Genomic DNA, 14,075 nt, shown 5'->3' on the forward strand with positions numbered 1-14,075 from the left:
TTGCAGCCCCATAGTTACAGAGGATTTGTTTAGGTCTCATAGGTTTTTGAATGTCTGATGGCCTGTCTGTTCCTTATTTAAATTATGGAGAGCAGATGTTATGGCTTTGAGCAAACAAAGACCTGATCATACTGTAGTAATAGGGCTGATGCTCAGTTTTAACTATTTAGGGGCCCAAGCTTGCTTTTAACTCTGAATCAATGCAAAGTATGTGGCTTTTTGTTTGTGATCGCATTCGTTGTCTTTCCCTTTGCTACCTTCTAACATCCACATTCTTACCATTAACGTTGTAAGAACAAAACAGTATGGTGGTTCTCTGTCAGAAAATATATTCCGTTATTCCTATTTATATATTCTGATTGTTCCTTTGCATTTTGGCTTTGATTTTTAAATGTGTGAATTAATACAAGGTTGTTATATTAATTTTAATAATACATTGTATTTTTGGGTGAGGGGATGTCGTCAGAATGCACTGATCCCTGAATATCTTGGTGTACAATATTCTCTATTTTCTTTCTTTAGTGAAGAAACACAGAAAGTGAAATGTGTTAAAACAATTGCAGAAGGTTCTGCTAAGAAAAAAAAAAGCTACTTCTATGGCCTAGATATGTCTGCAAAGCAATTCCATGTGGACTGCTGTAACCATATCACAGTTTCAGCAAGCCTGGTAAAACGTTGTGGCCATGTTTATTTTAAGGAAAATAGAAAAGTAAAAAAGAATTAATTTACATCTTAAAACTTGAGTATGCTGCTTAGCGACAAGAGAAAATAACTGTATTCAACAAAATATAATTTTTGGCTGCAACATGTCTGTCTGAAAAATAATCTCTGGAAATACAGATTTCTTTCTTTTTAAAAATCACTAATATAAATTAGATTAATACGGTATATGTGCTAGTGGAAGGGATTCAAAATAAGAGTGTGACCATTGGAATGATTCCCCCTTTTGGCTAGATTTTCAGATTTTGGCCAGCCAAATACAGTATTGAAAATGTATCTGATTCCAACTCTAAGTACAACTAAACTAATAATTCAGGCTTTGTCAGAATTATCTGGGTCTGAAGTACTCTTAGCTATCTTTAATAAAGTTGGATGAAGAAAATTACTTGAAATTAAAAATTTATTCCATTATTTTTTGTAGCAGGATATAAAGCATTTTTTAAAAATAAAATAAAATGATCCTTGACAGAAATCAGGGCATAGCAGAAGCATCTTTGGCAGTACCATTGAAAGGTATGAATAGTTGTAAGAGTATGATAAAAAGAGCATATGTTAAAATAGTTTTGAGTAAAAGTATTCACTGTTGTCACCATATTATGTTAATTTAGAGTTGCTTATGGCCAATCAAATTGTCTCTATTTTGATCATGCTTTGTTTTGAGGTGAGCTAGACATCTTTGAAGGAGTAGAGATTGCATTGTGGTGAGATAGGTTTCTGGATAGGGTTTTTCTTTTTATGGCCAGCCAACTCTCTCCAGACAAAGGTAACATCCTGAGATTGCCCATGTGCACTCTGGACAATTAGTCCTCTTGAGTAACCTGCAGGAACTGGATTTTTGCATTTAACTCATGAGCAGAAAAGGGGGGAGTTGAGGGATTCCACCTAAGCTCATAACCACAATGTAGCTGATCATAAAATTCTGCTGATCCTTATTTTTTAATCATATTTACAACTTGCTTAATTGCTTTTCAACTGTTAAGAATTTTGCAATTTACATGTCTTATAACACACCAGGTGAGTTTGTTTTAATCCTTAGCAAAATAATTTTTAAAGTTATGTTTAAGGACGCCCCCCCCTTTTTTAAAAAAATAAATAGCAAAAAGATAATTAGAATGTTGATCTTCAAAGTTATGATTGGAATACGGGTTTAGATGAATTTGAAATAAAACTTTGAAATTAATATTGGGGGTCCTGTGCAAGAATGCTATTATTTTGGATTCCCGAAGAAACATGAGAAAATGGAAATTTGATCACTGGATCCTAGAAGGAACCAGAGGGAACTTTTTCTTTTTTGTAATTTGTATTAGTTTATTTGTATAATTGTAATATTTAATAAAACTGTAATATTTAATAAAATTTAATAAAAAAGTGATGCTCTGAACAGCATTAATAGAAGATGGGGACTGAATCCTTTTCTTTCTCTTATTTTACCATCCGTTAAGTGTATTGTTCCAACTACTTTGGGTCTTATTCAAGAAGTGAGTAATTAAGAAAAGTAAGCAGGAGGATGATAAACTGATGGAAACTAGAAAGTCTATTTGCTTTTTACCTTGCTTTAGTTTACCGTCAGAAGAAGACCAACTGTATTCTATAATTTGAAGTTGACACCTGTCTACAAATTTGGGGAAATTATCAACCTCCAAGATAAAATCTGTTAATTTTACATATTTTGATTAGATGAATTAGAAACAAGTGATAAAGGTGCTGGTTGGCTAAAGTTTTCAAGATATTTCACAATAAAGATTTATACACAGGCGAATATATTTGCCTACAAGGGAGGGAGGTATCTAATGATCATGTTGCTTCGTAACTTCTCGACAAACTACGGTAGAACAATGAAAATGGTACCACATGGAAGTGTATAAATTTATCTTCATTTTGAGAATTCACTTCTTACACTCGCATTTAGACTATTTTTCCCTTTGAACTGTGGGGCAGTGACTGATGAGCATGGGGATATCACAGGCATGGAGAAGAGATACCAAGGGAAATGGAGTCCATCCATGCTTGCCGATTACTGCTGGAATCTCCCCAGGGATGATTCTACTGCAGTTCACAAGAGAAAAGTCAAAAAGTGCAATTTAGGTACCGAATAAAAATGGAACCTTGTCGTTTAATCTGATGTTAGAGCTTGCCAGTTTTTCATGCAAAAAGCATGAAAACGTTACATGAAAAACCAATAAATGAATGGAAATTTATATTATTGATATCAATAAAAATATAAATTTATAATGATTGGTGTGGCACCATCCTCATTGCTCATTACATTTTGCAGAAAAGTTATGGAGCATAATCACACATCCCCCTCATAATTTTGAATTATTTTGATACAATTTTGACCTGACGCTGTATCTTGGAAAATGGAGCCAATTAATACTCAGGACTTAATTTTCCTTTATTAGTGACCCAATTCTGGTAAAATTAAGCAATTTTCATTTCCAAGGCTTTCTCCATGTAGACCAGTATAAATAGGATAGAAATAGGAAAAAATATATCATCTTTGTCTCAGCATTTATCCCATTTATTGTTGAAACCTATTCACCAGACTTGAAGAGAACAGCTTGATATATATGAACTTGATCTAAGGTAGTTTTGGAAATAAAACTCTTCCCCAAGTTTTGTGATTGCCATTTAGATGCCTTCCTTTTCAGTACGTTGAAAAAAAAAGCCTAGTAAAAATCAAAGATGTAACTATTTTATATCCAATTGGATGCTAAAATTATCTTTCATCTTTATAAATGTATATCCATGCATTTTGACAGTAATAATATCATTTTAACAACATTAAATATGTATCTTGATCCTGTGTGCATTTACTCAGAAAGAAACAGTTTTACATCTCTATTTTAACCTTTGAAAAGCAAATTGAAAACGTTTATAAAATAAATAGGCTCCCCTAAATCTTAAAGCAGCATCCTCCAAGTAAGAGTACATAAGACTTCACATTAGCCGTATGAAATTAGAATGTTCAGTGTTTCAGAAGGCAGCCCATTTTTAATTGGAACTATATTTTGAACTGAGCAAGGACAACATGCTCAGTAGCCAAGTCAGGTCATTCTACACAATGATTTATAATATCATCTAGGGTCATCCAGCCATTGTTGTGCCAAAATAACAGTAATGCAGACAGGTTGTATATTATTTGAACAATGGCTGATTATGATATGAAGATGCTGTACTTGAGGTTCACTAGTGTGGATGTTTATAGAATATGCAAGTTGCGAGATCTATGCAGATTAGTTAATTAAAGCTTTTTCTACCTCACCTGTATAGCAACAGCTGAGACATATTAATGGGAGACTTCGATCCGCATCTCTCACAGAAGAGAAGGTGCTGAAGAGATTCTTCCTTCTTCCTTTGCATGGAAATAAGCTGAGGGTGGATAATAACAGTGAACGTTCTGAGGGATGGGTTAAGGTGAGAAGATCTACAAGGGACCAAGTGGAAAGTTCTCTAATTTCTTATACCTCTTCTTCTACATTAAGATTTATAAAACATATTTTAGGCAGATTTTGCAGTATAGTAATTCTTTATATACCCCTCAAACCTAAGCTAAAACCTTACCGGTTCTTTTAATGACATGTACTATTGTCTTTCTAATATCAGGTTGTCTTCCATAGAACTTTATAATTTCCCAGTAGTTGGTTGAAGTGCGAACAACTATATCAGTTTTATTGGCATGAACATCCTGTATTTGCTGCTTACATATTTCACTTAATATATTTTTCCTTCCTGTTAACAAAAAATGCTCTATGATAAGCCAGGAATATGAGCCCTGCTGCTTTATTGCCGTATGGAAGAGAAAAATCTGGATTGGAAAATGAGCCTCAACAAATTGCATATCATTCTTGTTTTGGCACCAGTGCTCTCATACAGTTCATTACAGCACTGCAGCATGTTAATTAATGATATGTAAATATATTGCAATGATTGCATTTGCATATTGATTGAGGTCTCAGTACCTTAGGTTGTGATGTGTTTTAATTAAGAGCTAATTAGAAATGATGGGAATTTCACTTGGCTCAGCCTAATTATTTTCCATTTTAATGAATATGTAGAGAGTGTTATGATTAGGAATCAGAACAATCCATGGCATATTAGTATATACGACTGCACAGGTTCTTAGGGTTTTATGGTGCTCACAATCGTCCATTAAAAACATCCATAAAAATTAAGGCTGCCAACCAATGGAAAGATTTCTTGAACTATTACTAATTTAATTGATTAATTAGATGATTGGGATAAATATTAAAGTAATTGGTTCAAGTAATATTTTGAGGTTATTTAATGAAGATAGCAGTTTCTCTTCGCTAATTAACAGAGACAAATCTACTCTTTTGTTTGGAAAAAATATTACCTAGTTCACTTACATAGTAACTTGAGTTAACATGCAATAAAAAAACCACATTGTTGGCTGTAATGAACAATTTAATTTAATGCTTTAGGCCTTAATAAAAATTATTCATGAATTAGATGCCTTAGCTTTTTTTTTTTTAAAAGGCTGTCTAGAAGTTTGATGATCTGAATAGTCATAGGAACCCAAGTGTAGATTCTCTCAATGCTCTGATACAACTGATGGTGCTGCAATGATGGATATAGCATAGAAAAATCCAGTGGTGTTGCTATACTGGTGAGAGTATTTATTGGAAACAATATCTTTCACCTGGGAGTGCTTTTTCCAAACATCTATAATTGGATTCTTTCTTTTAACACCTATTAATTTGTAAACCTGAAAAAGAGTCAGGTTATGTTTAATAAATTCATCAAAGAATTATTAATTTTTTTATATCTGGAGAAGAACTAGATGTAGTAGACCACTATAAATACCTTGGCCAATGGATCTCAATGGAAGGTGATACAATAAAGTAAATTGAACAGTGTGTTAAATGTGATTGGCAGGCATTCAGCAAGCTATGCATAATTTTCAAGAACAACCTCCCCCTATGCCTGAAGAGAAAGGTGTTTGATCAGTGTGTGTTACTTGCTCTAACATATGCCCATGAAACATGGACACCAACCTTACAATTAATACAAAAGCTACAATTGGTGCAAAGAGCCATTGAAAGATACATGCTCGACATTACAAGACAAGTTAGAAAGATGTGCACATAGATTAGAGAACAAACAAAAGTATATGATATCATCAAGAGAGTAAAAGAATGGAAATGGAAATGGGCTGGTCACATAGCAAGAAGAATTAATGGCAGGTGGACCAAGGCAGTCATAGAATGGATCCCACTTGATAAAATGCGTCCACAAAAGAGACCTAAAACAAGATGGATCTACGACATCAGCAAATATTGCGGGCCTAATTGGCAAAAAAAAGCTCAAGACCATATTGGTTGGAAACATGCGGAAGAGGCCTTCATCTTACAGTGGATAGACAATGACTAAAATGATGATGAATATTAATTTGGTGCTTTTTATTCCTGGCAAATAGTGGTATAGATCCCTGAATTTTTTGGAAGTGACTTGCCATTTCCTCCTTCTTTGGGGGAAGAGAGTGACTAGCCCAAAGCTATCCAAAAAAAGCATGCTTTATACTATTATTATTGCTATGTATGTTCCATGTTCAGAGCTACCATAGAGCAGTCTATTGGCCTTCAGTTACCCCATTTCTATCTACCCCAATCTCAGTTGGATATTGTCATTGCACAGCCGTTTCTATTTCTTGGACCCAGTTGGCTGGAAAAGAATAAACAGGAGGTTGAGATCCTGATCTGGATTGCTTTTGTAATGTGTATATGTTTTAGGTGATTTTATCAGGGTTTTTTTTTTGTTTCTTGTTAAAATGTTTTGTGCAGTTTAAAGTAAGATGGTATAAAATGTTCACATAAGCAAATTAAGCTTGTTGAGTTCTTGGTGTTTTCTGAACGTGGTTTTCTTCTTGCAGATGTTTGATTCCAGATTAAGTAACATCATCAGTGCTCAACTTTATGTGCTGTTTTGAGCTCCTTTGAAAAAAATTGATATGCAGTACTTGCAACTGATGCTCCATTTAAGCAATGGCAGATGGATATTTCTAAGTTTATATGGCAAGGGAAAAAAAATCAAGAATTAGATATAAACTTTTGCAAGATGCTAAGGAAAGAAGAGGTTTGGGTTTACCAGATTTGAAATTGTATTCGATGCTTGCTGTTTGATCTGTCTAAAAGAGTGGGCGAACCTCCAAAATAAGAGGCTTACTTGATTTAGAGGGTCTTAAATTAAAATTTGGATGAAAACAAGGTTTTCTGTAAAAGATGCCTCTCTGGGTGTTGCCCCAGGAAGCTTTTTTTAAGAAAAGAAATGGTGGCGAAGCCAGACTAGTGGATTTACGGTCAAATAATATCTTTTAACTTTGATGATCCTATCCTTAAATCTAAGGAGGAGTTAGAATTAGAAGGACCTGTCTGCTATTGGTTTACATATTTACAATTGAAAGTAAGATTTAAATCAGACAAAAAGAGTTATGGGTTTAATTTTGTGAAAAATGAATTGGAATCCTACATGTGGTAGTGATGAACATATTATTGCTACAGTCTATAAATTGTTATTGAATTTGAATTTAGACAACGAATATGTAAAGCACTGCATGATTCAGTGGGCAAGGAACTTTGGATATAATGTAATGTTTGAATGGGAGAATATGTGGACGAAAGATTTAAAATTTACCCTAAATTATAATTTAAAATAAAACTTCTATAAGATGATGTATTGTAGGTATTTAACACCAGATAAGTGGTCAAGAATACATAAAGGTATTTCAAATGAATGTTGGAAATGCAAATGTAAAGAAGGGACATATCACTTACGGTGGACATGTGATAAAGCAAAGTTACATTGGAGTAGGATTCACATCCTAATCAGTGGTGGGTTCCAACCGGTGTTACCACCAGTTCTCTTCGCGCATGCGCTTTGTCAGGCAGCTCTGAGAAGGCACATGGAGGGAGGGGTTGGAGCTACTAAACAGGCAGCCAAGCTAAGTGCCTGAAGGACCCCATCTGTCACTAGGAGTCCAGGTGCTTCAGTGGGCAGTGAGCAAGGCCTAGGCTGGGCTCCTCAGCAAACAGTAGGCTTCGCAGGGGGCCAGTCGAACTGGCTCTGCCCTAAGGAGGCCAGGGGCGTCGTTGGAGCTCCTGAGAATAGGGGCTCAGGCAGGCCCGGTCCCCGCATGGTGCCATGATCCATGAGCTGCTGCTGGTGCTGTGCGGCTACCCAGGCAGCCTCTTCGTAGGTGATGGCATGCAGGTGGGCGCCCCTTGCCCTTCCCCTCCCAGCCACTCTTCATCTGGCCTGAGAAGGTAAGGCCTACAGCAGGAGTGGGAGACCAGCAGCTCCGGGCCTGCCACACTCATCCAAAGGGCGTCCCGGGGGGGGGGGAGAGACATTAATCAATCAATCAATCAATTAATTAATTAATTAATTAATTAATTAATTAATTATTGGGCTTATATGCCGCCCTTTCTCCGTGAGGACTCAGGGCGGCTCACAGCAATAAACAACAAGTCCAATTAAAATTCAACAATAAAAACTAAAATTCCCATTAAAACCCCATTCAGTCCAGGACAGCTTAGCAAAACAACCATGTTTTAAGGTCACGGCGAAAGGAGCGAAGGTCGGGGGCTACCCGGAGCTCCAAGGGGAGCTGGTTCCAGAGGGTAGGTGCGCCCACAGAGAAGGCTCGTTCCCTAGGGGCCATCAGCTGACATTGTTTGGCCGACGGGACCCCAAGTAGGTCCTCTGTATGTGAGCACACGGGGCAATGGGGAGCTGTTGCTGGCCGCAGGTGATCCGCCAAATACCCCGGGCCTAGGCCATGTAGGGCTTTATAGGTAATCACCAGCACCTTGAATCTCACCCGGTGGGCAACCGGTAACCAATGCAGGTCACGCAGGAGGGGTGTGACATGGGAGCATCGGGACATTCCCATCACTACGCACGTGGCCGCATTCTGCACCAGCTGAAGCCTCCGAGTGGTCTTCAAGGGCAGCCCCATGTAGAGAGTGTTGCAATAGTCGATCCGGGAGGTGAGAGTGCATGGGTGACTGTGCATAGGGCATCTTGGTCCAGGTAGGGGCGCAACTGGCGCACCGGACGAATCTGAGCAAATGCCCCCCTGGTCATGGTCGTGACATGGTCTTCTAAAGTCAACCGTGCATCCAGGAGGATGCCTAAGTTGCGCGCCCTATCCACAGGGGGCAACACCTCTCCCCCTATGACCAAAGATGGAATATTCCCTTGGAACTGAGACGCCGGTACCCACAGCCACTCCGTCTTGGCAGGGTTGAGTCGGAGCCCGTTCCTCCCCATCCAGAGCCGCACCGCCTCCAGGCATCGAGAAATCACGTCAAGGGCATCACTGGACTTGTTCGTGGTGGATATAAAAAGTTGGGTATCATCAGCATATTGATGATACCCCACCCCAAAACCACGGATGATCTCCCCCAGGGGCTTCATATAGATGTTAAACAGCAGGGGAGAGAGAAGCGACCCCTGAGGAACCCCACATGTGAGGGGCCTCAGGGTCGACCTCTGCCCCCCCGCCGACACCGCTTGCGAGCGTCCTGAGAGGTAGGAGGAGAACCACTGTAAAACAGTGCCTCCCACTCCCAACCCCTCGAGGCGCTGCAGCAAGATACCATGGTCGATGGTATCAAAAGCGAGGCTCGGCCGTCTTTCGGGCCCACCTCTCCCACAACTTGACGGGGTGGGTGGGCAAGGGCCAGTTGGTGGAGGTACGATGCGAGTGGTGCAACCTTGCAACCCTGGCTGCCCCCATCTGCTGGCAGCTGCGGCAGGTGAAGCCCAGCAGCTGCGGGGAGTCCAGGTGGGGGCAAGATGTGGGCTCGGGGAGGGGGCTGAGCGGCAGTGGCTCAGCCTGGCTCGCCTTCCTCTCTGCCACCAGCCATGGAAGGAAGGGTAGGGCAGGCGGGGGTCGGGGGTTGCAGCCAGCCGGGAAAGCCAAACCGCTGTCCAGCCCAGAGCTGCCAGCGGGGGGCAGGGGACGGGGGGGACGGGGACGAGGCAGGGGCTGCAGGGCGCCCCTAGCTTAATGTTCACAGCCAATTCTTTCTAAAACTGCCCAAAAGAGGGAGGGGAGGAAGGCCCCTACCCGACCACTTTGTTGGACACGGAACCCTTGCCAACTGGCCTTGCCCACTGGCCTCTCTGGCATTCCGTCCCTTGGGGCAGCACAAGTACCACTAATTCCAAATGTGGAGGCATGTATACTGCCTCCTTTGCAGAAGGGAGGGCGGGGGGGAAGGCCTGTTCCGATCAGTGTGTAGCACTGATGTGTTAGATGTATTAACTTAAAGAAAAATCTAGAGCTTTAAAAAGCATGTATACAACAAGAAAACAACTATTTCCTTTTAAAGAATCTGAAATAATACAGTGAACTTTGTTAATATAAATGGTGATAGTTTATAAAGATTATCAAGTGTAAATAGAAATACATATTATTTCAACATCAAGGAAGATAAAGCAGTAATGGTTAAATTGATTGTTCTATTCAAAGAGGAGAATATACACTGCTCAAAAAAATAAAGGGAACACAAGCAGAAGACATCCGAGATCTGAATGAATGAAATAGCCTTATTAAATACTTTGTTCGTTACATACAGTAGTTTTGTGTTCCCTTTAGTTGTTTGAGCAGTGTATAAACTACTGTATGTAAAGAACAAAGTATTTAATAAGGCTATTTCATTCATTCAGATCTCGGATGTCTTCTGCTTGTGTTCCCTTTATTTTTTTGAGCAGTATATTTTATGTTTTTTATATGGATATCACTTCTAGATTTTGTGCTTGTGATGAATAAAAAAAATGAAACTGACTTTGGTTTTGCTGATTAGATAGATTTGTTATAGAAATGGCTAGTTATATACTAATGTGTAAAAGCAAAAAGTTGAGGTTGTATCAACTTGTATTGTGCTAAAGAGTCGGAAGTTAACGCCATTTTCTTTCCTCCCTTGTACCTCATATTTTCTCCCCCCCTTTTCTTCTTCCCTTAATTTCCTATTTTAATTTTTTTGATATTTTATACATTGATAAAACTAAAAGTTATTAATAAGGATGAAATAATGTTTACTAATATCTATGCAAAGAGAAACTGGGGGAAATCTCGCATGATAATTAATTGTCTGCTCCTTATTTATATTTATCCAGTGTTAAGTATACGTGGTATTCAGGAAGAAGATCCCCCCGATGCTCAGCTAATGAGACTAGATAACATGTTGCTGGCTGAGGGTGTCTCCGGGCCTGAGAAGCGGGGAAGAGGAGGACCAGCGGCAATAGCAGCAACATCAGGTGGCTGTCCAAATGACAATAGCATTGAACACTCTGACTACAGGGCCAAGCTGTCACAGATCCGACAGATATACCACTCTGAGCTAGAGAAATATGAACAGGTGATCTTTCTGCATGGAAGAGTTATCCTCTCTGTTTTAACCTCTCAATTTAAAACAATTAATTGCTTTTCCTTTGTGGTCACAGATCAGGGAGTATTCAGTTTTATGGAAACTATAATAACCCAACTATTGTGTGAAATAAACATAATTTGTATAATTTAGGATTTGTCTTTTAAAAAAAGGTTCAAGAGATTGACCTTTCCTGGTTCTCGATTGCATTAAATGCACCTGCATCAATAGTTTTTTGAATTTTTTGCTTGAAAAGTACTCCATTTTACCAGATTTTGCATGAATAGTAGCTTTTCTTATCCAGAAGCTGACAGCAACTTCTATGTTTCATAGGGAGATTTTATTTAAGTTGACTGTTAATATTTTCCCCTGTCATTATATTGTACTAGTACTACTACTGTTACAAGCATTGTTTCATTACCATATATAGTATCTTGCTATAAATAAAAAATATAGAAGTAAATATGTTTGACAACTTGAAAACAGTTGGATATATGTGTGTTATTATAAAGAAATAACTATAGGCATTTTTTAGTGAGACATATCTAATACACTCTACAGCATATTATATAGTAATTATTAAATATCAAAGCCAGAATGATAGTATCAAATCCATGTTTACTGTTGAATTCTTTAGTCTAGTTTTAAAGTTATGGTTTAAATGATACAGGTAGTCCTCCGCTTACAACCATTCTTTTAGTGACTGTTTGAAGTTAAAATGACTCTGAAAAAATGACATGACCAGTTTACATTCTTATGACCTCATGGTCACATGGTCAAAATTTGGATACTTGGCAACTGGCATGTATTTATGACAGTTACACTGTTCCAGAGTCATGTGATCACTGTTTGTAACCTTCCCAGCGAGCTTCCAACAACCAAAGTCAATGGGGGAAGCCAGATTCACTTAACAACTGTGACAAAAAGGAGTCGTAAAATGGGAAAAACTCACTGAACAACTGCCTTGCTTATCAACAGAAATTTTGGGCTCAATTGTGGTCATAGGTAGAGGACTACCTATAGTTATGCAGTCAGATCTGATTCAAGAGACCTTTTGCTTCAGTTAAATGTACTTACTTTATACTTATTTCCAGGCTTGCAGTGAGTTCACCACTCATGTTATGAACCTCCTTCGGGAACAGAGTAGAACAAGGCCAATCTCGCCCAAAGAAATAGAGCGTATGGTGAATATAATTCATGGAAAATTCAGCACCATACAGATGCAGCTGAAACAAAGTACGTGCGAGGCAGTGATGATTTTGCGTTCAAGATTTCTTGATGCAAGGTAATACATGATCAAAACTATTTCCTGTGTCCAAGGTACTGATAATACAAAACATATAAGCATTTTACAGTAGGCACAAAAGGCAAGTTAACACCGGGCCATATTGGAAATACAGAAAATAAACTATGTTCCTAATTATTGCTGTTTAAGCTTATTTATGCTCTAAATTTGGGGTTCAACAGTAATGATACTCAAAGCTTGGGGGGTGCAATTAACAGATTTCACGATTAGGCACACTGATGGTGAATACTTGAGATTATATGAACATTGGCAGCTGAATTATATTTGCCATGTTTGCACAATTTGGGAATCTACAGTATTGAGTTAGAAAAGTGCTGTCAACTTTGAACTTTTCATAGTTTTCATATGGTTTTGGAGAACTCTTCCTATCAGTTGCTACTTGGTTTTTCTAATTATATGAGCATATTTTATTTATTTAAAACATTTATAAAGCTGCCCATCTTATAACCAACTTTGGGCAGCTCCCAGTCAAAGGTAAAATAACATACAAATCTTTAAAATACTATAAACGCATTAAAAAAAACAACAACAAAAATCTGGCACTAATCTTATAGTTAGTTATTCCAGGGCTTGGTGGAAAAGCCAGGTCTTCAAAGCTTTACAGAAGGCTAAAAGGGTAAAAAGCTGCTGAACTTCAGGGGTAGAGTGTTTATATAGCAGAGGTATTCTTCTTAGCTTCCATCAGATGGCAATATTTAGGAGCAAGGAGCTGGTAAGATAGGTAGATGTCCTTAGGAAAGGCAGTCCCACATATAACCTGACCCTGTGTCATATAAGGCTTTGAAGGTGATGACCAGCACCTTGAATTGCACCTGGAAAGGTGCTGGACATCTTTCATATGTTCCATGTATATGTAACACCTCATGCAACAGAGGCGTTACATATGCAAACCCAGGGGCACCCATTACCATGTGTGCTACTATATTTTGGACCAGTTGAAGTTTCCAGGTGATTGTCAGTGTAGAATGCATTGTGGTAACCCAAATGGGAGATGACCAAGGCATGGATGAGCCCTCGTGATCCAGGAAAAGGTGCAATAGGTGAATCTGTGCAAAGGCCCCCCTAGTCACAAATGCCACCTGCTGCCTCCTTGCTCTTTAGAAACCTGCTAAGGGTAAAACAGATTAATGATGGATGGGATGAGAACCGAAGGTATGAAACTCAGGAACACTAGTTAATCTGTAGGCAGTTGTATGAATATTAATGTTTTTAATGTTGAATTATATACCTTAAGATCTGTGGAATTTTGTATTTATATTTGTAGATCATTTTTGGAGTACTGCTTAATATGTGCAGAACAGTAATCTTGACTGTACTTTTAGTTTCAACTTTTAATTATAGCATGCTCCCTTTTTATATTTCTATTTGGCTAAAGCCATGAAAGTTCTATTGCTTATATGTTTGCATTTATATTTTAATTTTCGCTTTAGAATGAATGATGTTTTGGAAAGCTTAAGCAAGAGTAATCACCCCATTGTTGGTCAGGATACTCAAACTTTTAATAATTTTCCTGTAATCCCTACTGACTTTTCCTCTAGTCCTTTGGATAGTCTATATTTTATTTTACTATTACCCTCCTATCCTTCCACAAGAACTTAAAGATCTGGCTGCGCCAGTTGGCCTGGGCTCCAAGTGGTGGAGATGGATGCTGA

At 38.4% G+C, this 14,075-nt stretch overlaps 1 protein-coding gene across 2 annotated transcripts in view; it reads left to right on the forward strand.

Moving 5' to 3' along the window:
- Positions 1-14,075, forward strand: part of PBX4 (PBX homeobox 4) — a 52,217-nt gene that overhangs the window by 18,381 nt on the left and 19,761 nt on the right. For both annotated transcript variants that reach the window (XM_034419359.3, XM_034419361.3), the window contains exons 3-4: positions 10,867-11,108; positions 12,212-12,402. In XM_034419359.3, the coding sequence (XP_034275250.1) occupies positions 10,867-11,108; positions 12,212-12,402 (433 nt within the window). The remainder of the gene's footprint in view (positions 1-10,866; positions 11,109-12,211; positions 12,403-14,075) is intronic.

Source organism: Pantherophis guttatus, chromosome 2 (genome assembly GCF_059756535.1).
Source record: "Pantherophis guttatus breed Tessera chromosome 2, ASM5975653v1, whole genome shotgun sequence".
NCBI classification, from domain to species: domain Eukaryota; kingdom Metazoa; phylum Chordata; class Lepidosauria; order Squamata; family Colubridae; genus Pantherophis; species Pantherophis guttatus.